This window comes from Triturus cristatus, chromosome 1_1, assembly GCF_964204655.1.
Source record: "Triturus cristatus chromosome 1_1, aTriCri1.1, whole genome shotgun sequence".
Classification (NCBI taxonomy): Eukaryota; Metazoa; Chordata; class Amphibia; order Caudata; family Salamandridae; genus Triturus; species Triturus cristatus.
Genome location: NC_140579.1, coordinates 831,733,190 through 831,760,843, shown reverse-complemented (window position 1 = coordinate 831,760,843; position 27,654 = coordinate 831,733,190). Strand labels below are relative to the sequence as shown.

Here is a 27,654-nt window from a genome sequence, read left to right as displayed (position 1 = left end):
CATGAGGTGGTGGAACGAGGGTTCCATATGTCCCTGTGGGACCTAATCAATGTGCAAATTGCAAAAAGGAGGGTGCTGTCAGCTGTGTGTTGAAACAGATGTGTTTTTGCATAACTTCTTTGGAAAGAAATGTTTGTGTTTATTTTTGTGCAGCCTGACAAATTAAGCAGGCCAGAATATTAGTTGTTGAGTTGCAGGTTCATTGTGCATAAAGTACATGACATAGTGTTGTGCGTCACCGTTCATTTACATATGATATTGAAATTTGTCTATGCTTTCTGTGCTTGGTATACAGCAAGTATACCTGATGGCTTGGCAAGTGTGTTTTTATTTTATGCACGTTTTTTTCTTGTTTTTGCGTTGTGTTTACGCTTTTGCTTTTAATACTGTTACAAGCTCCCCTGTGTTGTGAAGGGATGGTCATGACGATGCCCATCGCTGCGCAACAGTTGGTTGGACGTATTCTGATACTAAATTCCACAGATAATGATATTTCATGCTGTGAACATGCGAGACAACACTTTACCAGTGCATGTCTATTTGGCTAAAATGGTATTGAAGGAAAATAAAAAGAGATATACAGGATCAAAGTGTGTCACCTGCAGTTAGTCACGTTACTGCCCCCTTCCCTTAAGGAACAGGCAGCCCTAGATTTATGTATCCTGATTGGACGTAAGGATAAATTATAGATCTGTGACTCCTGTACATGGTGACCTAATTTCTATATTACATTAGTCAGTTTTGTTCTGCTACCTAAGTAGTGTATGGCTTTGTTCCTTAAAGGAAACCAGGTTTAATTTTTCCCTGAAGAAGGAACTGGAACATTAGCTGAGATTACCGTATATGGTGTACCGGCCAGCGGTAGAGTTAAAATTTGTGTACTATTTTGACTTTTGTGTATCACCCATACTCTTGGTATTGTGTCACAAACTTTACCATCACCCGAGTAATTTCTTGTTCTTGTTCTTTACTGCCATTTCCAATAAAAATTCTGGAACGAGTGGTTAGTGGAGCAATATCTCAGTTCCTAGAAAGTAACAATGTCCTGGATAAGATGCAATTTGGATTCCGTCCAGGACATGGTACGGAGACGGCCCTGGTGACCGTTATGGATGATCTACGAATACAAGCGGACAGGGGACAAGCGGCGGTCTTGATCCTCCTCGACCTGTCCGCCGCATTCGATACGGTGAACCATGGGATCCTTTTGTCCAGATTGGAGGAGGTGGGAGTGACGGGAACTGCTCTAAAGTGGCTTCGCTCCTATCTCTCTAACAGACAGCAGGCAATTGCTCTTCCCCCCTTCTGCTCCAGTTTCTCAAACATACCGCAAGGTGTCCCACAGGGATCGGCAATAAGTCCCATCCTCTTTAACATATATATGAGCCCCCTACCTACAATTATAAGATCTCACGGCGTCAATTTAGTTAATTATGCTGATGATACTCAGCTTATTCTGTCCTTAGAAGGCGAGCATTCGGTTCCTGTAACAGATTTTCATGCATGCCTGCAGGATATAGCAACTTGGCTTAGGGAGAACTCCCTCCAATTTAACTGTGAGAAAACTGAGATTCTATACTGTGCCACAGGAAGAGTTCCTCCTCCGCTTCCACCTAATTTCTGGCCAAGTATGGATGGTGTATCATTGACTCCTAATCTTGCCGTACGTAACCTGGGTGTAACGTTTGACAATAAACTGACGCTGGAGAAGCACGTCAACAAGACAGTCGGGAGCTGCTTCAGTTTGATGCGAGCCTTTCGGAAAATATTACCATTGTTCTCATCAGAAGCAAGGATGTTGATAGCCCGAAGCACCATTCTGGGTAGATTAGATTACTGTAATGCTCTGCTTCTGAACTCACCACAGTATCTGATCGAGAGACTGCAGAGAACACAGAATATGGCGGCAAAGATAACCTTGGGACGACCACGTCGTTCCTCTACCTTGCAAGCCCTCTCGGAGTTACACTGGCTGCCAATCCCCCAGAGAATTCAATTTAAAGCCATTTGCCTATTGTTTAAAGCTCTACATGGACAGGGGCCAAAATCTCTGCAGGACAGTTTTAGCTGGTATACTCCACTTCGGCTGCTCCGCTCCTCTTCATCTAACCTTGTGAGGGTGCAGAGAGTTAGGAAAGTTAAGTCAGGAGGTCGAGCTTTTTGTATAGCAGCCCCTCGACTCTGGAACACACTCCCACTGGACATTAGACAAATAGATAATCTGACGCAGTTCAGAAAAAGAATCAAAACTTGGCTATATGCACGGGCCATCTCCCATCTCTCCCGCTAATCCTACTCTGACAGTAGTCCTTGTTCACCCAGCACACACTCTAACATAGCGCCAGGTTACCCGTAGGGTGTCAGTAGCACTTTATAAGCAACTATAATAATAATAATAATAATTTATGAGTGTATCACATCAAGTAAAGCTACCTCTTGACACAAAGATTTGGCAATATGAACTCCCAAATGTGAAGAAAAGGTTGACTGTTTGTGTGCTCCAAGTTTGGAAGCAATGGTTGAGTAATGGAGTGCTTATTTCCTACTCATGGGTTTGCTAATTTCTGGTGAGAAGACATACAAATTCGAGTTCCAGGCTATGAGAGGTGCTCGGCCAACAACTTTACTTGTTGGCAAATTGACCAGTGTCAAGCGCTACTACTATTGTGGTGTCCATTTGCCCTGGATTGTCGAATTACTCATGTGTGATCTCAAATCCATGAGGGATGTACCTGTACTGATGAGCACCTGCTGAGTACCAAGTGTTGCAAAGTCATTCTGTGCCCTGGGCACCCCCCCACAACTTTTTGCTGACTGGAACTGGTGGTAACTGACTCTGACTGATCCTGGGCTCTGCCTAACCAGGCCCAGGGCCAGTGCCAAGCTGAAAGGAACACATTAGAATACAGTTAAAACACCCAACATACACTAGGGTACACTATGGTATGGTGGGGTACCCCTGAAATTGGTATGACCTACCCCATAAGCCCCTAGCATATAATAGGGCAGGGGATTGAAACTACCTAGAAGTCCCCAGTACCCTGGGGTATGGCAGTTTAGAGGCCAGCAGTTTTTTCTGCACTAGCATGTGTGCAGTGCCGAAGCCTGAGGTCAGTTTAAAAGCAGCACTGGGTGACAGGACCGCTTTGAAACAGTAAATTGCTGGTCAAATTCGACTTTGATGCTAGGAACACAGTAAAAGGAGAATCTGCAATATTTCTACAGATTCAGAACCCCTAACGTCTCCCCTAGTAGCACAGGGTTTTGGGGGGGTCCTGTAGAAATTAGGGAAATACTTATAAAATATGTTTTTATAAGCCCTGGTGCTAGAAGACTGGCCCAAGTCATTTTCCCCATTGCAATCCCCATGGCCCATAGGTTAACATGGTAGGAAGTTAATGATTAATAAATATTGATAGGAGAGGACTAGCCGGACCATTCAAAGACTTCCCAGAATGGTAGCACTAAATCCAACAATATTATATTGTTGAATTTCTCCTAAAGTGTACATACAAGAAGTTATAAGACTTTCTTGTTTGTAAGTCCAAATTCAGCCTTCCAGTGGTTTGCCCTGATTGGTCAGAGTTAAGTGGATTAGCCAGGCTGCTTTGAAGAGGTGATAAAGAACCACTCTGCTGGGAGGGCAGTGTGCTGGTCTATAGGTATGCCAGGCCAGGAGGTGGAGTCGTAAACTATGCTCTTCAAAGGCAGAGGGGAGGCCTGCGTTTCAGTTTCACTCTGACACTCTTGACCCAGAGTCAGGGCTAGGCTTAAGGAAGGTATGTGCAGATGGTAGGGGGACAGTCCATGGAAATAAGCCATCCCAGGGGGTGTGTTTAGCCAGCTCTTACCTCCTTGCTGGAAAATCAGCCATTATGGATTTGGAAGAATGATGCACTCTGGGACAACAAAATGCCACACTCTGCAGGATGTGGTCATAACTATGAGGAGTTACCCTGCTTTCATTGGTCAGAAGTGACCTGTGGCTTAACCCAGAGAATTTTGAATAAGTATCTGAGAGGGGCAGAGCCCTCCAGATCTGCTGCTTGAAACTTACTGAAGCAAGACGTGCCCTGCTGCGAAATTCTGCTGTGCAAAGATTTCTAAGGCCTGACCTCTGAAAACTGCACCATCTGAAAACTGCAGCCCTGTGGATTACCTTGCTACAAAAGGACTAAGAAGTAGACTCCCTGCAAGCTACAGGTTAACAGAGCTCACCTGGACATCCCCACAAAGAATCCACAGCCTGGAGAACCAGTGGATTTGAAAGGGTTTTGTTCAAGTGGATTGCGGAATTGAAGTTTCACACTTTCAAGGACTCTCTTGGAGATTCCAGAACCTTGGACGGTGTGTTGGATACTTTGGGACCCGCAAGCAGAACTTCAGGAAGGAGTTCTAACCGGACCTAGCCTGCTGGAGAAGGCTGCACAGTGGTGAGAGATTCTCCAGAACAGTTTCTAAAGGTGTGTTCCTGTCAGAGAAAACGAAATGACTAAAAGGGGCACTGTTGGTTTCTAAGCACTAGAAAGTGACTAATCTTTAAAAATTAATTTCTCTGGTTCCCTACAGTGGAAATTTTTCGTTTTGGTGTCATTTAAAAGATACAAATATTACCTATTTTTATCAATTGGTGTTGGATTTTTATTTTTTGTTGTGTCTTAATTATTTACTGAAATGGTGTTTTTAAATGCTTTACATACCTGTCTTTGAAGTTAAGCCTGTCTGCTCGCAGCCACGTTACCAAGGGTTGAGCATAGGAATAATTTTCTAAGACCTATGCTGGGTCCTATCATGTGTTAGTGGCCTTATTGCCAGTAGCAGACCTACATTTGCCCCTATCAATAACCCACTTTCCAACATTTGGTGCTCAGCGGTGTGGATGAGGACTTGCATTTGAAGAGCGTACACCTTTCAGTAAAGTGAATTGAGATTGTAAAAATCCTCTAAATTGCCTTAAAACAAAACTTTTGAGTTTGATTTTTGGAATTTGGACTAAACTGTTTTTAATCCATTGTTTTGATTTTTCCAAATTGTTCTAAGTCTGTTGTGCCTAGTTGGTGTGACCCAAAACCTGGGCTGGGGTAGCTGAGGAGACGCAAGGGGGGGGGGGTGGTGGAGGGTGAGCCCCCCAACCTCACCCCAGAGGGAGGTGAGGATGATGCCTCTTCCATTTTTTCCATTGTTAGCCATATGATTCCAGGTGGTGGGAGGGGGGGGGGGGGTGTCCCTTACTCAGGTACCACTACTGTCCCTTGCAGAGAGACAGCTTCAGGCTCAATTAGAGTTGATTGCCTTGGAGAAGGAGACATTTGAACTGGCTAAGTGAAGATGGGAGAGGGAGGAGGAGAAGAGGAATGGTGTCAGCGAAAGTGAAGAGGATGTTGAGATGTCCAGGGGTGGTAGATTTGAACCTAAACTTCCCAAGGGCATAGTACCCAGGTACACTGAGGGGGATGACATCGACAAATGGCTAGCAGCTTTTGAGAGGGCCCTTAAAATGAGTAGGGTCCACTCTAGGTATTGGGGTGCACTCCTGTGGGAGTTGATTCCAGTAGCTGGGAGGGATAGGCTCCTGACCCTGAAGGGAGATGATGCAGAATCATACCAGCAGATGAAGGCATGCTTAGTCAAGAGATTTGTTCTGACTCCAGAGCAGTACAGGGTGAAGTTTAGAGGCATCCAGAAATTGAGTTCAAAGTCTTGGGTAGACTTTGTGGACATTTCAGTGAAGGCTGGATTGTTGGTAACACAGTTGACTCATATGAGGGATTGTATAATTTGTTTTTGAAAGAACATATTTTGACTCATTGTGCAGAAGAGAAGTTACGCCAGTATCTAGTGGACGCTAAGCTGACAGACCCCAGAGAGCTGGGAGAAGCAGCTGATGAGTGGGTGAAAACCTGGGTTTCCATTCAACACCAGAGGGGTGACAAGAAGAAAGGAGGACAGATCCCTCCCCAGGGGAAAGCCCAGGGAAAGGAAGGTCTAAACCAAGAGTCCTCCAAAGACCCCCAAAAACCTGCACAAGGAGGGGGCGGGCCCGAGCCAACCCAAATTCAAAGGGAGGGAGTATCAGGGAAAGAATGGTAGGTTCTTTGATCCCTCAAAGGTGGGTAAGTGCTTTGACTGTAACCAGCCAGGTCACAAACAGGGAGATGCTGTCTGCGCCAAGAAGCTCCCCCCTAAGGGGCCATCCACAGGGATTGCCAGTGTCAGTGTAGGGGTGGAGAATGGTGCCCCAGAGAGAGGTAGTCAGGTGGTGGAAGCAACCTTAGTGTCCCTGGGTGGGGTGAATATTGCAACCCTTGCTGCCTTACCTCCAAACATGGACAAGTACAGGCAGTGGCCTAAAGTAAATGGGACTGAGGTTGAGGCTATCAGAGACACTGGGGCTAGTGTAACTATGGTCCTGGATGAACTGGTGCCTCCAGAGAGGTTGTTACCTGGTGAGTTTCACCAGGTGACATATGCAGAGAGCACTACCAAACTCCATCCTATGGCTGTGGTGGATTTGGAATGGGGAGGTGTGACAGGCCCTATGAAGGTAGCTGATTCAAAGGTGCTCCCAGTCCAGTGTTTACTGGGCAATGATCTTGAAGCCTCTGTGTGGTCAGAGGTGGAGAGAGGACTCCATATGAAAATAATGGAGCTCCCGGAGTGGGTATGTGCTGTGACTAGGTCACAGACTAGCCAGAAGGGAGGGGCTGGACACTTGGACCCTGGAACAAAGGGCCAAGCATCCAAGGACAAGGGCACTGGGCCTGGTGAGCCAGACCAGGGAACTCCAGAGGTGCAGGAAGAATCTAACCATGATGGGGAGGATCTGACCTCTGAGGGAGGGACTCCATCCCTGCCAGAGCTGTCAGATTTGGCAGAACTGACATGAGCAGGTGGACCCTCCAGAGAGGAGTTCAGTCAGGGACAGCGTGACTGTCCCACCCTTGAGAGCTTGAGGTGGATTGCTTCTAAGCAAGAGGAGGGGGATGACAGTGGGTTTCACAAACTCTACTGGGAAGATGGAATGCTTTATACTGAGGCCAGAAACCTCAAGGAGGGGGCCACCAGGAGGTTGGTGGTGCCCCAGAAGTACAGAGAGTTCATCCTGACTTTGTGTCATGATATCCCCTTGGCAGGACATTTGGGACAGACAAAGACATGGAACCGGTTGGTGAACCATTTCTACTGGCCCAAAATGTCTGAAAAGCTAAAGGAGTTTTGCAGCTCCTGTGTCACCTGTCAGGCCAGTGGCAAGGCAGGGGGCAAGACAAAGGCTCCCCTAATTCCACTGCCAGTGGTTGGGGTTCTTTTTGAAAGGGTGGGGATGGACATTGTTGGTCCCCTGGACCCACCTACTGCATCAGGGAATAGGTATATCTTAGTGGTAGTTGACCACGCCACTAGATACCCTGAAGCCGTACCTCTTAGAACCATTGATGCTCCTGCTGTGGCTAGAGCACTGCTTGGTGTGTTCACCAGAGTGGGTTTTCCAAAAGAGGTAGTGTCAGATAGGGGCGCAAACTTCCTGTCCAGCTATCTGACTGCTATGTGGGATGAGTGTGGTGTCAACTACAAGTTCACCACCCCCTATCACCCACAAAGAAATGGTCTTGTTGAGCGATTCAACAAAACCCTGAAGGGCATGATCAATGGGTTGTGAGAGAAACTCAGGAGGAGATGGGATGTTCTCCTCCCATGCTTACTGTTTGCCTACAGGGAGGTGCCACAGAAAGGGGCTGGTTTCAGTCCCTTTGAGTTGGTGTTTGGACACCCTGTGAGGGGGTCATTGAGCCTGCTAAGAGAGTCTTTAGAGAAGCCTCTTAAGGAGGCAAAGGACAATGTGCTTGATTATGTGCTAGGCCTGAGATCTAGAATGGCAGAGTACATGTACAAGGCAAACAGGAAACTGGAGGCCTGCCAGGAGCTCATGAAGCACTGGTATGATCAAAAGGCTACTATGTCTGAGTATACTCCAGGACAATTGGTGTGGGTGTTGGAGCCTGTAGCTCCCTGGGCCCTCCATGACAAGTGGAGTGGGCCCTATCCAATCTTAGAAAAGAAGGGTGAGGTTACTTATTTGGTTGACCTTGGCACCCCCAGGAACCCTCACAGGGTTCTCCATGTGAATAGATTGAAACCCCACCATGACAGGCCAGACATGACCATATTACTGGTCACTGATGAGGGTGTGGAGGAGGAAACTGAGCCTGTTCCCGACCTCCTCTCCACTAATGTGCAAGATGGGTCAGTGGAGGGAGTTGTACTCTCTCCCAAATTGACAGACCAGCAGCACTGAGACTGTAAGCAGGTGCTGGAGCAGTTTGCTGGCCTGTTCTCTTTGACCCCAGGCATCACTGAGTGGTGTGTGCACCACATTGACACTGGTGACAGCCTACCTGTCAAAGATAAACTGTACAGGTTGTCTGACCATGTCAGAGCCAGCATTAAAGCTGAGGTAGGTTGCTAAGATGCTGGAACTGGGGGTAATTGAACCGTCTGAGAGTCCATGGGCCAGTGCAGTGGTGCTGGTACCTAAACCTAATCCTCAGGGGGGAGCCAAGGAGTTAAGGTTCTGTGTGAACTACAGAGGTTTGAATGCAGTCACAAAGACTGACGCTCACCCTATACCTAGAGCTGATGAGCTCATTGATAGGTTAGGGGCTGCTAAGTGCCTGAGTACTTTTGATTTGAATTCATGTTACTGGCAGATTGCCCTCACTGATGGAGCAAAGGAGAGGTCAGCATTCTCCACACCAGAGGGACATTATCAGTTCAAGGTAATGCCCTTTGGATTAAAGAATGCAGCTGCCACCTTCCAAAGGTTGGTGAACAGGGTCTTGTCTGGGTTGGAACAGTTCAGTGCAGCTTACCTGGATGATACAGCTGTATACAGTTCTACCTAGGGGGGGATCACTTAAACCACCTAAGGGAAGTGCTTCAGGCCATGCAGCAAGCAGGCCTGACTATTAAGGCAAGCAAGTGCCAAATAGGGCAGAGTTCTGTGGTGTACCTGGGCCACCTGGTAGATGGGGGCCATGTACAGCCTCTCCAAGCCAAAATCCAAACTATTTTGGATTGGACAGCTCCTGTTACCCAGACTCAGGTCAGGGCATTCCTTGGACTGACAGGGTACTATAGAAGGTTTGTTCAAAATTATGGGACCACTGTGGGCCCCCTAACAGAACTGACTTCTAAAAAGAGGCCCAAAAGGGTGATTTGGACCCCAGAGTGTCAGAAGCTTTTGACACTCTGAAAGCTGCTATGTGTTCAGCACCAGTGTTACTGCCCCCTGACTACACAAAAGAATGTGTAGTTCAGACAGATGCTTCAGAGCAAGGGATTGGGGCAGGGTTGTCACAGCTAAATGAAGGGGGCCTTGATCATCCAGTTGCCTTTATTAGTAGGAGGCTTCTTCCCAGAGAGCAGAGGTAGAGTGCCATTGAGAGAGAGGCTTTTGCTGTGGTGTGGTCACTGGAAAAGTTGAGACCATATTTGTTTGGGACTCACTTTCGTGTTCAAACTGACCACAGACCTCTCAGGTGGCTCATGCAGATGAGAGGGGAGAATCCCAAGCTGTTAAGGTGGTCCGTTTTCCTATAGGGAATGGACTTTACAGTGGAACACAGACCTGGGGTTGCCCATGCGAATGCAGATGGACTTTCCAGGTTTTTCCACTTAGCTGATGAGGACTACCAGGGTGTAGGTTAGTAACCCATCACCTTTTGTTTGGGGGGGAGCTATGTTACAAAGTCATCCTGTGCCCTGGGCACCCCCCAACTTTTTGTTGACTGGAACTGGTGGTAACTGACTCTGACTGACCCTGGGCTCTGCCTAACCAGGCCCAGGGCCAGTGCCAAGCTGAAAGGAACACATTAGAATACAGTTAAAACACACAACATACACTAAGGTACACAATGGTATGGTGGGGTACCCCTGTAATTGGCATGACCTACCCCATAAGCCCCTAGTATATAATAGGGCAGGGGATTGAAACTACCTAGAAGTCCCCAGTACCCTGGGGTATGGCAGTTTAGAGGCCAGCAGTTTTTTCTGCACTAGCATGTGTGCAGTGCTGAAGCCTGAGGTCAGTTTAAAAGCAGCACTGGGTGCCAGGACTGCTTTGAAACAGTAAATTGCTGGTCTAATTCTACTTTGATGCTAGGAACACAGTAAAAGGAGAATCTGCAATATTTGTACAGATTCAGAACCCCTAAAGTCTCGCCTAGTTGCACAGGGGGTGGGGGGTCCTTTGGAAATTAGGGGAAAACTTATAAAATATGTTTTTATAAGCCCTGGTGCTAGAAGACTGGCCCAAGTCATTTTCCCCATTGCAAACCCCATGGCCCATAGGTTAACATGGTAGGAAATTAATGATTAATAAATATTGATAGGAGAGGACTAGCCGGACCATTCAAAGACTTCCCAGAATGGTAGTAGTAAATCCAACAATATTATATTGTTGAATTTCTCCTAAAGTGTACATACAAGAAGTTATAAAACTTTCTTGTTGGTAAGACCAAATTCAGCCTTGCAGTGGTCAGCCCTGATTGGTCAGAGTTAAGTGGATTAGCCAGGCTGCTTTGAAGAGGTGATAAAGAACCACTCTGCTGGGAGGGCAGTGTGCTGGTCTATAGGTATGCCAGGCCAGGAGGTGGAGTCGTAAAATATGCTCTTCAAAGGCAGAGGGGAGACCTGGGTTTCAGTTTCACTCTGACACTCTTGACCCAGAGTCAGGGCTAGGCTTTAGGAAGGTATGTGCAGATGGTAGGGGGAGAGTCCATGGAAATAAGCCATCCCAGGGGGTGTATTTAGCCAGCTCTTACCTCCTTGCTGGAAAATCAGCCATTATGGATTTGGAAGAATGATGCACTCTGGGACAACAAAATGCCACACTCTGCAGGATGTGGTCATAACTATGAGGAGTTACCCTGCTTTCATTGGTCAGAAGTGACCTGTGGCTTGACCCAGAGAATTTTGAATAAGTATCTGAGAGGGGCAGAGCCCTCCAGATCTGCTGCTTGAAACTTACTGAAGCAAGACGTGCCCTGCTGCGAAGTTCTGCTGTGCAAAGATTTCTAAGGCCTGACCTCTGAAAACTGCACCATCTGAAAACTGCAGCCCTGTGGATTACCTTGCTACAAAAGGACTAAGAAGTAGACTCCCTGCAAGCTACAGGTTAACAGAGCTCACCTGGACATCCCAACAAAGAATCCCCAGCCTGCAGAACCAGTGGATTTGAAAGGGTTTTGTTCAAGTGGATTGCGGAATTGAAGTTTCACACTTTCAAGGACCCTCTTGGAGATTCCAGAACCTTGGACGGTGTGTTGGATACTTTGGGACCCACAAGCAGAACTTCAGGAAGGAGTTCTAACTGGACCTAGCCTGCTGGAGAAGGCTGCACAGTGGTGAGAGATTCTCCAGAACAGTTTCTAAAGGTGTGTCCCTGTCAGAGAAAACGAAATTATTAAAAGGGGCACTGTTGGTTTCTAAGCACTAGAAAGTGACTAATATTTAAAAATTCATTTCTCTGGTTCCCTACAGTGGATTTTTTTCGTTTTGGTGTCATTTAAAAGATAAAAATATTACCTATTTTTATCAATTGGTGTTGGATTTTTATTTTGTGTTGTGTCTTAATTATTTACTGAAATTGTGTTTTTAAATGCTTTACATACCTGTCTTTGAAGTTAAGCCTGTCTGCTCGCAGCCACGTTACCAAGGGTTGAGCATAGGACTAATTTTCTAAGACCTATGCTGGGTCCTATCATGTGTTAGTGGCCTTATTGCCAGTCGCAGACCTACATTTGCCCCTACCAATAACCCACTTTCCAACACCAAGTTCGTTTGATTCCATCACTTTAGATCAAGCTGAAGTCTAGCCTTTACCCACACTGGATCTTTCCATTCCCTATCACCTGTGACCAGTGTCTTTAAAAAAATACACCGGTAGCAGGCACTTGCGTTTGATGATAGTGCAGTACATGTTGCCATCATCCACAACAGTTTCATTATTTAGCTCACGGTCGCTCTCGATGAATGGGTATGCTTTGCCTATTACTACATTTGAGGGGGCTTCTAAGAACGCATGAGTCTGTTGCAGACAGAGATAGGATCTTTTCACCCTTATCCATCTCGAATTTATAAAAGAGGTAAATGATTTCTCATGTGTGCTAGGCAACGTCCATGGAACTTCCTTTTACTAGCAAGTCCAAATACAAAAACACAAATGAGACTGTGCTGTAAATGTGTTTTGAATACTCTTGAGCCAGTTACAACCACTGGAGATCGTCCGGAATCCCGGATGCACACATGCACCATTCCTTTTGTCATCAGAATGGATTCCGTCAATGTCCTCGGTGAACACAGCGGATATAAACTCAAAGTCCTGGTGCTAAACCGTGGAATAATGCCTCCAGCACCTCTCTCTAAATGCTATCCATTTTATCTAAAAGCGTCACATGCTGAACAGGCAGCCTCACTGTAGTCCTCCAGAAAGCAAAATTTACAGACCTAAAGCTAGTCTGACCACAGAAAGTCACTATTTGAGGAAGAGCAACATTTTTATCCTCCATACTCTCCAACCCACATCAGTCATTTTTACACAATCTAGCACGAGGCCTGTTAACTGCTTTGACTGTCAAAGATGCTTTCTTGACTTTTTCTCAATTTGTATAAATTGAGATGCACCGTTATCTGGCACAGAGAGTACTGCATGTTGTAAATAGCAATCGCAGACCGGTGGAAACACGTCCAAACCTGTTCATGGAAAGAAATGACCTAAAGTGGAATCTGCATCCTGGTGCGTTGTAGTTTACATGGGAGGGATCAAGAGTCACTTCAAAACCAAAACTCCTTTAAAAAAAAAAAAAAAAACTACTGAAACGTCAGAGCCAACAGCAGATGGCAAGTGTGTGCACGTGCTACAAACATAGGGTGACTGATTGCCCTTAATGGTAAAAGTGAAACTTATCCTATTCTATAACGACTTCCCCTTAGTATGGTACAGACTACATAAAGCTGCTAATGAACCAATCCACTATGTCCTTAATATCAGACATTATTTACAAAATACAAGTACATTTTCAAAAAAAAAAACTGCGCAAGCATAATTTCAACTCCATGCCATACAATCTACAATCATACAAACTTTCATGCAATCATCAGAATAATCCCCATCTCACAATGATGGCCAGGACTGTAGTGAAGGTCTACTTAGTACAGTGAACCTTAAATTGTGACCGTCTTGTTCTATTCTCTGTTTTTGTGCTGCACTCAATTCAGTTTTTAACTTTAGCTTTTCTGGGAAAATTATCTGGGCAAACATATTAACACATCTGCAATGATTTGGTATAAAGAAAATGCATTTTTGCTCTAGAAGCTCTTACTGAACGTCATTAACATTTTGAACAATTGGACCTAGCTTATTGACTATTGTTAAAGTATATGCTCTTGCATAGGTCTATTTCAATTCTTGCATTTTGTGATTTCTAACTTCATAACGGATTTTAGGAGCTTTCCTTCACACCTATGACTTACGTTTCAATGCAATATTAGGATCAAGTACTCGGAGGAACACTTCCCTCACAAACAAAGAGGTGAATATAATATAGTAGACCACGCATTGTATGCCAGAATTACACCACAAAAACCTGCAGTCCCTTAAAGGCCCCTGAAAACTCTCACTCTTCACACGAATCTTAACAAGCACCTATTCAGTTACTTGCACCCATAATCAATTACCCAGGATGTATTGCCTTTTGCCATTAGCAGCAGTGCACTTTCCTCTCCGTGCAGCAAGATAAACTAATATGCCCAAGCACACACACACTTGCTTTATGGTCTCACCATTTTGCCAGACAGACTTTCTGATAGATTTCTTTCCACACTGCCCCAAAGTCCTGGGAGATCCAGAGACTGTACTGAAAAAGGGATAAAGAGATCATTATCAAGATCAGGTTTGAGTCTGTTGGATGCATAAAATACATCTCAGTCTTTTTCTAATTAATACACCCCCAATTCTTTGAAAAGCACCAACACAAATACATTTAAATACTTCAAGAGGGAACGCCACATCAATGCAAAACTATTCAAAAATAAGGAAACTTTCTTACAGTGGTGCTTAGGACAAGCAGGTAATCTTTTTTCGAGTGATGAAACATGATCTGTGTTAGAGGGTAAAAAGGGAGGTTGGTTGAGATGAATGTTTTTGCAAAATTATTAGATATGAAGATCCGCCCGTTGAGACTCCCTCCCGAGACATCTGCTCTTAGGAGCACCTGTGAGGGAGAAGAGGGTAAACAGAGTATGAAAGGATTACTTAATACATACAACACAATAGTAATCACAACTTAATAGTGGATTTTATGTAGCGTGTATCAAAACGGAAAGTCAACAAGTGCAGTCACTCAACCTCTAAAGCTACTGGGTGATCTGAAATCCCCACCCTTGTTTAAGTGATTGCTTTATAGAGAGATCACAGACCACTTTTTGCCATATCAGAGAGCTCTAACAGCAGTTTACTGCCTGGTGAGGGCCCCTTCACAAGGTTAACACAAGCAATCCCAGAACAGTTACATTGTAAGGCCTCGTCAGTGAGATATAGCGTGGATGCTGTGGCACAGTGAGGCCACAGCTTGGCCACTTAGGGCAATGCATCAAACACACATCTATTCATGTGCTGTTCTATGTATCCATAAAGAAGTGCACCAACCCTTTTGCAATTCAGAAAGGAGCTGAAGGCAGAGATCACATTGTCACACAATAAGATTCAACATTCAAGAAACTAACTGCTCTATTGTAAACTACCCTAAATCGTAACCCAGGGCTAGTGCTGTGTTCAGTGCTCCACTCCTCTCTAGCTAGGTTACACTCTAGAAGTAGTTACACATGCTAACAAGCCATCACCTGGCAGCCAGAGTGCTGCTGATCACAGTCTACCTTGAATCCACGTCGAACTATGACACAGTCCTACTAGAGTGATCTCGGAAGTGTTCTTCGTGTGCTTTTCTTGAATTATACAAAGCATGTTCTTTCTCATGGCTGGAGCAAAGATTTGAAGGAAAGTGGAATTTTCATTAGCTAAGTGTTCTTTGTCCCCAAAGTAAAAAACTGGCCCTCTAGGCCAAGGGCTTTGGCCTTCATTCATCTCCAAGGAAGAAAGAAGGGACTTAGGGCCTGATGTATCAAAGGGTTTTTCCCATTCTGTGCCTATGGGAAAATGTGTTGATACATATGGCCCCAAGTCCTGGCCTTATGACAAATCTTTGTAGCTGTAATCTAATCAGAAGAGAAGCTTATTTACCGAAAGAGGACACGAGCAGGACCATGACTAGAAACAACTCCTGTACAATGCCAATCAGACTGATGTGGAGAAATGAGGCAGCCACATGGTTGTGATTTGCAAAGGAATCACGTATACAATGTAGCCCAGCAGACCAGAAGAAGCAATTCACAACTAAAGACTCAATCAATCAAGACATTTGTAAAGCGCGCTACTCACCGATGAGGGTCACAAGGTGCTGGGAGGGGGCGGGGGGGGGGGGGCTGCTACTGCTAGCAGCCAGGTCTTGAGTAGCCTCCTGAAGATTAGTAGGTCTTCGGTCTGCCGTAGGAGGATGGGGAGGGTGTTCCAGGTCTTGGCGGCGAGGTGGGAGAAAGATCTACCGCCGGTGGTCGCTTTTCGGATGCAGGGGAAAAATTGCGTGGGCGAGGTCGGTGGAGCGGAGCTGGTGGTTCGGGGTGTAGAAGGTGAGTCATTTGTGGAGGTATGCTGGTCCGGTGTTGTGAAGTGCCTTTTGTGCGTGGGTGAGGAGCTTGAAGGTGATCCTCTTGTTGACGGGAAACCAGTGCAAGTCTCTCAGGTGGGGTGTGATGTGGCTGTGGCGAAGGATGTCGAGGATCAGGCGTGCAGAGGCGTTCTGTATGCGTTGCAGTCGTTTCAGTAGTTTGGCCGGGGCTCCCGTGTAGAGGGCGTTTCTGTAGTCCAGTCTGCTGCTGACGAGGGCCTGGGTGACCGTTCTTCTAGTGTCGGTGGGATCCATCTGTAGATCTTTCAGAGCATGCGGATGGTGTTGAAACAGGAGGATGAGATGGCGTTGACTTGCTAGGTCATGGAGAGTGTTGAATCGAGGATGAATCCCAGGTTGTGTGCGTGGTCGGTGCTGCTCCCAGGGCCGTCGGCCACCAGGAGTTGTCCCAGGCAGATGTGGTGGAGCCGAGGATGAGGACCTCCGTCTTGTTCGAGTTCAGCTTCAGACGGCTGTTCTTCATTCATTCGGCGACGGCTTTCATTCCTTCGTGGAGGTTGGTTTTGGCGGTGAGAGGGTCCTTGGTGAGGGAGAGGATCAGTTGTGTGTCGTTGGCGTAGGAGATGATGTTGAGGTCATGCCGTCTGGCGACCTGGGTGAGCAGGGCCATGTAGATGTTGAACAACGTTGGGCTGAGGGAGGATCCTTGGGGTACGCCGCAGATTGGAGGCTTCGGATCGGAAGGGAGGGAGGCGGATGCTCTGGGTTCTGCCGGAGAGGAAGGAGGTGGTCCAGTCCAGTGCTTTGCCTCGGATTCCTGCGTCGTGGAAGCGAGTGCGTAGGGTGCGGTGGCAGACCGTGTCGAACGCCGCTGATAGGTCCAGAAGGATGAGGGCCGCAGTCTCGCCGTTGTCCAGCAGGGCCCTGATGTCATCGGTGGGGGCGATTTGGTGCTGTAGTTGCTGTGGAACTCGGACTGGGACGGGTCAAGGATGTTGTTCTCCTCGAGGTAGCGGGTCAGCTGTTTGTTGACAGTTTTCTCGATGACCTTCGCCGGGAGCAGGGAGATGGGCCGGAAGACAAAGCATCACCTCTGGCTGAGGAGCAGTTGAGATGATTCAGAGAAACACACCTGTGGGCAGTCTTTACAAGTGCTACTTCACTTCAAATTTAACCGGAGGCATCCCTGTTAATCTAGGTCAGCAAAACTAAGTATAACTGGGCTAGTCACATCTTTGGCCTAGAGTTCATACCTATGTGAGACATTTTGTGTTTGTGAGAATTCTGCCTTGTTTTTGCTGGAAAATATCAGCTGCATGTTCTCAGCCTACTGGACCAACAGGAGCAAAAGTACTACAGTAGATGGAATACCTAAAACCCAGCCAGATTCCTTCTGCCCCTCCATACGGCTACTCTGCCTTATTTTCCCCACTCTGAGATTTCATAAACAATGTAGTAATATCCCTCAAATGAGAACGCAAGCCAACAGCTACAGAATGTACCATTCCAGTTTAAGAAGTCTAGTGCCTAGTACTTACAAGCTGTACATTTGTGCGGTCTTCAATCTCCACCCTAGAAGATGCTGGCACCTTCCGGTTATCTCCTTGTATAGTTTGAACTGCCCAATTGTACCCAACTGAAAAAGTCCTGATTTTCATAGAGCCTTGACTAGTCCTTCAGTATGCATGTTATTTATTGTTTAATCCTGTACCTGGGTTTCTATGTCCTACCATCTCCTACAATGGGCATGAATGGCCTTGGTGTGGGGAACCTTCCACAATATTTCCCTTGTAAGTGGTAGTAATCAGGCCATAATGAGTTTGTTCTTATTCCAGTAGAACAAGTTACTTACCTTCGGTAAAGCATTATCTGGTAGAGACAACATCTAGCTGTAGATTCCTTACCTTTGAATTTCCCAGGCATCAGGCTGGATCCGGAAACTTTTACGTGACGCCGGAGGCATTCGCATCGCTTATGACATTGCGGTCACCTATATAGGCGCCACCGAGGTGCGTGGACCTCAGTTACTTTTCACTTTCCCATGCCAGAAGCGCAGAGCCATTATGTGACTGACTTGTGTGTGTCACAACTAGGGCCCTATCAAATGAGTCCATAGAGCGGGAGGCATGGGTGGGTCTGTAAGGAATCTGCAGCTAGATATTGACTCTACCAGATAATACGTTACCAAAGGTAAGTAACTTGTCCATCTGACTGAGACTTCTAGCTGCAGATTCCTTACCTTGGAAAAGATACCCAGGCCAAACTATCCTGGCAGAGGGCTGCGGACATATTTTCTACACTAAGAGGTCCTGCAGGACCAAATGAGCAAAATGCCTGTGGCTGCGGACCCGACTGTCCAGGCAGTAGTGCTTGGCAAATGTATGCAGAGACGCACACTTTGCCTGGCAAATGTACAAGACTGGGAAACTCTGAGGTAACACCGTGGTCGCATCTTTTCCCCTGATTGAATGGGCCCGTAAGCCCTCAGGAGGCTGCTTCCGAGCCAGAGTTTAGCAGAGTTTAATACAGAGAATGGCCCAGCGTAAAATGGTCCGTTTCTGCACTACCTGACCTTTTTTAGCTCCCACATAACCCACAAAGAGTTGGTTGTGCACCCAGAACTCTTTTGTGCTGTCTAGGTAGAACGACAATGCTCTTGTTAGGTCCAGATGGTGGAGACGCTCCTCTTCCTTAGAGGGTTGTGGAGAGCAAAAAAAATGGGCAGCGTGATTGATTGACCAGATGGAATGGGGTCACCACTTTTGGTAAGAATGAAGCACAAGTGCGAAGCACCATGTGATCCACAAAAGTCATCTTGTAAGAAAGTTTACATAATAATGCCTGCAATTCACTCACCCTCTGGGCAGATGTTATTGCTACCAGAAAGGTTGTCTTGATGGTAAGCAACCGGAGGGGACAGTTGCGTAACGACTCGGAGGGTGCACACATAAGAAATGTGAAGACCAAATTAATGTCCCACTGCGGCATGGCAAAGGGTGTAGGTGGAAATATATGTACAAGCCCTTTTAAGAACATATTTATGATAAGGGACTTTAAGAAAGAGGGTTGGTCAGGCAGCCGCAGAAAGCGGACAGATAACCCTTAAGAGTATTCAAAGCAGAGCTATGCTTGGCAAGGGTAAGATTAAGGAAAAGAATATTAGCAGAAGCAGAAAGAGGGTTAATAGACCTTTCTGTAGGATATATATACATGTTTTTTGTTTGATTTAAAATCTTTACAATAAAAAGCAACAAAAGTGCAACATTAATACTGATCATTTAACATTTCAATAAAACCATGTTATTTAATTAATCAACCATAAGTTCCCTTTTTTTCTTTCATACATCAATGAGAATGCAAGGTGATGTATTTTGTTGGTCATGGTACATTTTAGAATGACGGGGTGGACGGATGAAGGGTGCTTTGTTGGCGCTGTCCAGGGAGGTGTCTATTTCCTCAAACAGGAGGCGGTTGTCAGTCTGTTAAGGCAGGTTGGAATGTGGGCCCCTGGGGATGTTTTTCTGCCTATATGAGCGCCTTTTCCACACCATGAATGTACTCAACTATTCTAGCAATGGAACTTGCAGCTGATAAATTGAAGCAGGTCAAGATTGCTTCCCTGCAAGTGTGCACCCCTTGCTGTTTCCAAAGGGGGTGCAAAAGTATCTGGCGAATTCCTAGTGTGATTGGGCAGAGACAGATGGTGTGGACCAGGTTTTTGACTGCCAAACTGCATAACCTGCAGGCCATGTCACTTGCTGTCCTCATCCAGGGCTTAATAAATGGTAGTGACGGTAATCTGCTCAGTCGGCAGAACAAAAATAGTTTTTTTGTCTTGGGATTTAGGGCTTCCGCAAGGTACTGCTGAGGTCTCAGGGATGTGTAGCTGTTCAATACAACCCAGGCGTGCTGGCGTTTCACTAGGGTTGCCCTATCCTCCAAAGATGCTGATATTTTAGATGATTTTGATGATGCCTTTTTTAATTGATCCAGGCTTGCTGAGCTTAGCCATAATTCCTTTATGCCTAGCAGTTCGATGGTATCGTTGAAATATTTGTGAAAAGGTGAGCATTGTTTTTTTGCGACCACCTCCCAAACATAGTAGTATTGGGCTCTGCGTTTTTTAGCTTACAGCAGAGAGCAGCGAAAGCTGTTCCCCTTGCGCGAGTCTGCTTTGTTAACCCAAGCTCAAGTCTGATTTCTGCTGGTGAAGGGCATTGGGGGAGATGAAAGATTCACCTGTACATATGAATTAGGATTTTGTCCAGGACCAAGATGTCTCTGCCTTTCAATGCTTTACACCCATAAGCTAGGGTTGGTATTATTTTAGCTTTGGCAGTTTCAAGAATCGGGGTATAGGAGGGCCCATTTAGGTGCCTTAATAGCCCTGCCAGGCGTGCTGCAAGGGACATCCCTTTCTTTCTGATCTCCTCTTTATGGGACTTGAAGGTGCCATCGCTATCAAAAGTGAGACCAAGATATTTATAACCATCTGTTTCAGATATTTTGCTCCCCCCTAAGTACCAGCTGGCCTTCCTTTTGAGGGCCTTTCTCCCAGATATCATTACTTTAGTTTTTTTTACCATTTATTTCATCCCATTGGTCTCAGCAAATTCCTCCGTCGCTTTCTTAAGGCACTGCATCCCGACTCCTGTTCTGCTTAATATCACCAGATCATCAGCATAGAATATGTTAAATAACTGAGCAGACCCTAGTTTCCAGGCATGTGAATTGGTGGAGGAAAGTATAGGCGGAAGATCTGCAAGGAATAAATTGAATAGCAGTGGTGCTAATACGCACTCTTGTTTAAGCCCTCTAGTTGTTGGGATGGCCCTTGAGAATCTGTCTCCGTTTTCCAGTTTGATCTTTACCCAAGTGTTGGCATATAGGGTTTCTATTGCATCTCAGAAGATATGGTGGGATTTGCAAGATCTTCAATTTTTCTCATAGACCTTACTGTACAACATTTTAACTAATTTTTGCCAACAGCAGGCGTATAACGTCTTGGTGGAGGGCTGCCAACATAACATTACATACTTCGGGAGGAAGGTCGAAAGCTATCAACTGTTGCCACTCAATCTCCACACAAGGAGGCGGAGAGTTGACCGGTTCAGGTGGAGGACCCTTCCCTGCTGTTGCGACAGACTATCCTCCTGAAGGGGAAGCCTGATCGGAGGATCAATGCTCATTCAAAGAAGCTCTGGATACCTGACTCTCTGTGCCCAGTCCGGAGACACAAGAATGAATTGGGCCCGGTTGTTCCTTATCTTCTTCAGGACCTCTGGGCAGAAGTGGTATGGCCAGAAAGGCTTACAGGAGGCCTGAGCTCCACTTGCAATGAAAAGCGTTGCAGAGTGATAGCTGCCTTGGAAACTCTAGTGCTGACATTGCGCGTTCTCTTCAGAGGCGAACAGATCTAACGGATGCTCTGCCCACTACTAGAAAAGACCTTGCACCACCTCAGACTAGAGATGCCATTCGTGATCAGTTAGGTATCGACGGCTGAGTTCTTCCGCCATGGTGTTCAGAGAACCTGACGGGTGTCGAACCACCAGGGGTTTTGCCCTGCTGTTACAGCCATATCCAGAGACAACTTGCGGAGCTGAATAGATCCACTAGGCAGCACGCAAGGGTACTGCTCATTAAAACGTTTCCAGATCCAGCCTGACGCCTGGGAAATTTAAAGGTAAAGAATCTGCAGCTAAAAGGCTCTATCAGATGTCAGGTATTGTAGGGAGTTGCATCCAAGGAAGATGAGAAGTTTCCAGGGTTTATTCAGGATCAATACAATAAAGTATAGCCCACCCATTAGGAGCAGCTGCTTCTACAACTCCTGGCCTTCAACTCCCCTCAAACATTCTAAGCTCCCTCGTAACAACACATTCTAAATTTCTAGAATACATTGACTACCTAGGATACCACATACCTCCCTCTTATTAAACAAACAAACTCATCTTTACCGATCCATCAATGGCATGTCACATAGCAAGATTACACAAAATCTTTTAGATAAGTAGGCTTCTCTCCAACATAAAAATGTTTCCTACTTCCTTTTTAAAGTGTCCATGGAGCAGACGTCTTCTATCACAAGAATGCTCCTCCTGCCTTCTTGTGTCTCCATGGAGGAAGTGTCGTTTTTTGTTTTTTTTAATCACTTGAATGCTGGTGGTACTTGACGTTGCATAAAATATAGCAAATCTTCCAAGATTCAAATTCTGTGATCCTCTGTTTTGATAGGATTTTTGAACAAATTCATCCCACTCAAAGGCTGACTACATTTAGCAATAAACACCCTCCTTCCTGTGCTTCTGTATTTTGACCCATATGCCTACACACACACTTGTTTCCTTGACAGCCACACACCTGTAATAATGCACTTTAATTTTCATAATCTTCTCTTTTTTTTCCAATCGGCCTCCACACCAGACATGTCACCCTCACTATGTGCTTGTTTCTCATTCACCCAAGATGAACATGAGGAAATAAGCTGTCCTCTTTTTAAAAAATTCAAGAGGCAACACACCTGTTGTAGAATGTGGAGTCAACCTATACATTCACACCTTTTTACTGAGCTCCTCTATCCAATTCACCCCCAAAAATCTGGGAATGTTGCACAGATTACTTCAGGACTTTGTTAAATCGTTTTATCATACAATGTGATTTGGGGTGATACATCAGTCTTTTTAATTCCTCTCCCAACCGAAAACTCCTACATAACTCCTGATGTAAGCTGTACTCCATTGTCCATTAATAAAGTAGAAGGGAAACCTTCGCTCCAAAACAATCATCTAACAAGCATTGGCATAGCCAATAGGTCTCGCCTTTGGGACCTTATAAGAGTTTAGTTATCCAGCACAATATCCCTGGTGGAACAACATCAACTGTTGCATGGCTAAACACTTATAAGGTCCAAAAGGCGAGACCTATTGGCTATGCCAATGCTGGTTTTTAATTGAAAACTGTTATGAGCAGTAAAGGTTACATCCATAAGAAAAGCAGAAAAGGCTCGAAATATTAGCCTTTTTCTCAGAGGATGTCGAGTGCCCCAAAAGCACAATTGCTGAATTGAGCTTCAAAAATCTTTTCACTATTGCTGTGTCTGTGCACGTGAAAATGCATAGGTTGTATCCTTAGATACTCAGGCAAAAGATTGACTAAAACTCGGAGGTAAAAAATGCACATCGTTTAAGGTGAGAATGTATTCCCCCCCCCCCCCCCCCCCCCCCCCATTCAGCAGTAACCAATCAATGAGTGCAGTCAGACAGACGTCTTCGAAAAGCGACTTTTTTGCTGTTCTTATTAATTTTACCGACTGACTAATCCCTCTCACATTCCAACAGACAGAATTGCGCTGGTGTCAGCACCCGCAGTCCAGCGGTCGTTAATGTGCTCTGAAGAGGCTGCCACTGATTCATTGAATGGTGACAGGCAGATTTTCTGACTGGCTCGCTCCATCACTTCCACGCATTTGTTTTCCTGGGCTCGGTTCCTCAGGCCCGGGGCAGCCACGCAGAGTGGAATGCGTGAGTACCTCGGCTGACGCTGAGCGTCAGTGCGGGGGAGTTTTCCTTCAGCTAATCTCAGAGAAACTGAAGTGGTCTGGATGTTAGCTGCTGGCAAGATTACAAATGACTCCTGTGGAATATTTTCCCGTACGCCTGTGTAAAAGCAAATGTTTTCCCCTCGTGCCACCAGGCAATAAATCTATCAGTAGGAGTAAATTAGCAGAGTTCCTGCTGCTGGTGAAACAAGTGCTTTAACAGGCTCTTTGAGTAAATCAAGGAGCTAAAATTGCAAAGCAGAACATTGTCTTTTAAATTTTAAACCAGCCTGTCGCTGCGGATTAGGAGCCGAGCGTTATGTGCTGTAATCAGCACATATGGAGTCGAGTCACCTTCAGGTGTCTTTTCAAGAAAAGTGAAACTGAAAGCAACAAGCACATGTTTGAGGTGCAGAGGATCTCTGCCTTGGGTCTACAGAGGTCATAGATGTCAAACCGTTGAGTAATTAAAAATAGGGATCTTTACTCTGTGCTACAAAAAAAACCTCTGTGCAACATACAATGCTATCTGCATTACTCCGAAAGAGCATTACAACAATCACGCTTTGGCTGCATATACAGCTGTATAGCACTATGATGACAGTTCTGATTGGCAGAAACACAAATGGTGTCATTGGCCATTGTAGAAGTTTAAGGATCAGAAAAGCCCTTTAACGAAACCATACACTCCGACTTAGAGGAGCTGACCTGATTTTCTGAGAGCAGCTAACAGTTTTCTCATTCCCCAGCGGGACGTGGCCCATCCCAGAGGAGTGTAAATTGATGTATTCGTTAGGACGCTCCATTCTTGAATGAGCAGCCTGCTGGTTGGCGAGTCATACGTGGCTTAACAGGCTCTTTGAGTAAAGCAAGTAGCCAACATTGCAAAGCAGAACGTTGCGGGCAAAACTCTCGCGAACGAAGCTAAAAAACAAACAAAAACAAGCAGCGCTGAAAGACAAGTGCAGCCGCGTGGCCACGAAAGTTAAAGCGAAGCACAGCGTTTACCTTGTGGGAGCGAGCAGCGGCGGGCGCGATAATTGCAAATAGATGGCGCCACTGCTCGCTCCCGCAAGGTAAACTCCACACATGCATGAGGGCTCATTGGGAACAGTGCAGTACATGCACGAGTTTCCCAAAAAGTCCTGAGCGATTCCAGGAGGTCATCTCCTAAGCACCGCTTGCACGCTGCGTATGTGAGACCTAAAACATTGACAGCCTTCCGAGTTTTCACCAAATTCACGATCTTTACTTTTGGCTTTTGTGAGTACATGTCAATACATGCTATGATGTACTTATCTATGGTTGAAATTCTGATTGAACCTACAATATCCAAAGTGATATCCATAGAAAGCCCAGATGCTAGCTCCCTTATCACCATGGGTTGACTCCTACATTTCAAAATGTTATCACTATTCCTACATTCAAAACAATTCCTGACAACCCTTTCAATTAATAGATCCATTTCCGGCCACCAATATATTTTCCTGACCCTCTCCATCGATTTAGAAGTGCCATGAAGTCTCCAAAGTGCATTTTCAATCAATTTCAGTCTCAAATGGTTCGGGAGGCACACGCCTAGTCCCCCTAATAACTAGACCATCCATGAGAGAAAGTTCAACCCCTACATGCCCTCATCACCCTTGTCCTTCAATGTCCATCCCTATTAATTTGCAAATCAAATCCTGTGAAACTTAGTCTCCTATCAGTTCTCTCTTCTATTCCTCTTACTTGTTTATGCCACTGAAACTATACACACTTTTTAACTTCTTCACATATTTCATCCTCAAAAAATTCACTGTTCAAGTATTCATCATCAATTCCACTCACACACACTGTAGAATAATAATCTGCCAGTAAATTCATTGTGCCAGTAAGATCTGTCAGTATAAAATCCTGCTAAGATACTACCCATCTTTGAATCCTACTTGAGATGGCATCAATTCCTTTTTTAGTAAACACTTCTTTCAATGGTTTATGATCTGTCTGAACTTCGAAACAATGGCTCCACAAAAACTCAGAGAGCCATCTCACTGTTAATATACAGCCATGCTTCCTTCTCGATGACCAAATAAATTGACTTCAGCACCTTATAGCTCAAGAGACATGAGAATGACAGTTGTCTCCTGACCATCAGATGTCTGTATTCAGACCGCACCAAGACCTTTCGAGCTGGCATTAGTCATCAAAATGGTATTTGCCCCTGGCTCTAAACTACTCAAACTAGAAGCCTTGCTTCAACATAGCTTGATAACATTGAACTCCTCCTCACAGTTCTCAGACCGTACAAATTCTGTTCCTTTTTTCACAAAGTCCCTCATGCAGCTTCATTTATCAGCAACATTTGAAGCAAATTTACTACAGTATTTAACAGTACCCAAAAACTTCAAAAACTCATCTTCAGTCTCAGGACTGGGTAACTCCTTAATGGCACTTAACAGATTTTCCTTACGATGTATTCCCTTGGAAGTGGCAATGTATGCTAAATACTCTATTTCAGAGAACGCAAACTTGCATTTCTCTACTTTGAGAGTAAGAGCAATTGCTCTTAGCTTCTTTAGGACTTCTTGCAAGCTGACATCATGTTCTTCATGACACTTATCATAAACCAAAACATCATCCTGCTAACATAACATTACATACTTCGGGAGGAAGGTCGAAAGCTATCAACTGTTGCCGCTCAATCTCCACACAAGGAGGCGGAGAGTTGACCGGTTCAGGTGGAGGACCCTTCCCTGCTGTTGCGACAGACTATCCTCCTGAAGGGGAAGCCTGATCGGAGGATCAATGCTCATTCAAAGAAGCTCTGGATACCTGACTCTCTGTGCCCAGTCCGGAGACACAAGAATGAATTGGGCCCGGTTGTTCCTTATCTTCTTCAGGACCTCTGGGCAGAAGTGGTATGGCCAGAAAGGCTTACAGGAGGCCTGAGCTCCACTTGCAATGAAAAGCGTTGCAGAGTGATAGCTGCCTTGGAAACTCTAGTGCTGACATTGCGCGTTCTCTTCAGAGGCGAACAGATCTAACGGATGCTCTGCCCACTACTAGAAAAGACCTTGCACCACCTCAGACTAGAGATGCCATTCGTGATCAGTTAGGTATCGACGGCTGAGTTCTTCCGCCATGGTGTTCAGAGAACCTGACGGGTGTCGAACCACCAGGGGTTTTGCCCTGCTGTTACAGCCATATCCAGAGACAACTTGCGGAGCTGAATAGATCCACCAGGCAGCACGCAAGGGTACTGCTCATTAAAACGTTTCCAGATCCAGCCTGACGCCTGGGAAATTTAAAGGTAAAGAATCTGCAGCTAAAAGGCTCTATCAGATGTCAGGTATTGTAGGGAGTTGCATCCAAGGAAGATGAGAAGTTTCCAGGGTTTATTCAGGATCAATACAATAAAGTATAGCCCACCCATTAGGAGCAGCTGCTTCTACAACTCCTGGCCTTCAACTCCCCTCAAACATTCTAAGCTCCCTCGTAACAACACATTCTAAATTTCTAGAATACATTGACTACCTAGGATACCACATACCTCCCTCTTATTAAACAAACAAACTCATCTTTACCGATCCATCAATGGCATGTCACATAGCAAGATTACACAAAATCTTTTAGATAAGTAGGCTTCTCTCCAACATAAAAATGTTTCCTACTTCCTTTTTAAAGTGTCCATGGAGCAGACGTCTTCTATCACAAGAATGCTCCTCCTGCCTTCTTGTGTCTCCATGGAGGAAGTGTCGTTTTTTGTTTTTTTTAATCACTTGAATGCTGGTGGTACTTGACGTTGCATAAAATATAGCAAATCTTCCAAGATTCAAATTCTGTGATCCTCTGTTTTGATAGGATTTTTGAACAAATTCATCCCACTCAAAGGCTGACTACATTTAGCAATAAACACCCTCCTTCCTGTGCTTCTGTATTTTGACCCATATGCCTACACACACACTTGTTTCCTTGACAGCCACACACCTGTAATAATGCACTTTAATTTTCATAATCTTCTCTTTTTTTTCCAATCGGCCTCCACACCAGACATGTCACCCTCACTATGTGCTTGTTTCTCATTCACCCAAGATGAACATGAGGAAATAAGCTGTCCTCTTTTTAAAAAATTCAAGAGGCAACACACCTGTTGTAGAATGTGGAGTCAACCTATACATTCACACCTTTTTACTGAGCTCCTCTATCCAATTCAACCCATTAATCTGGGAATGTTGCACAGATTACTTCAGGACTTTGTTAAATCGTTTTATCATACAATGTGATTTGGGGTGATACATCAGTCTTTTTAATTCCTCTCCCAACCGAAAACTCCTACATAACTCCTGATGTAAGCTGTACTCCATTGTCCATTAATAAAGTAGAAGGGAAACC

The 27,654-nt window shown here is 45.3% G+C and overlaps 1 protein-coding gene across 1 annotated transcript in view; it reads right to left on the bottom strand.

Annotated features, from left to right (window-relative positions):
* Positions 1 to 27,654, bottom strand: part of LOC146871147 (sortilin-like) — a 795,868-nt gene that overhangs the window by 671,540 nt on the left and 96,674 nt on the right. The window contains 2 exon segments of the mRNA XM_085650312.1: positions 13,840 to 13,913; positions 14,106 to 14,270. Of these exon segments, the coding sequence (XP_085506438.1) occupies positions 13,840 to 13,913; positions 14,106 to 14,270 (239 nt within the window).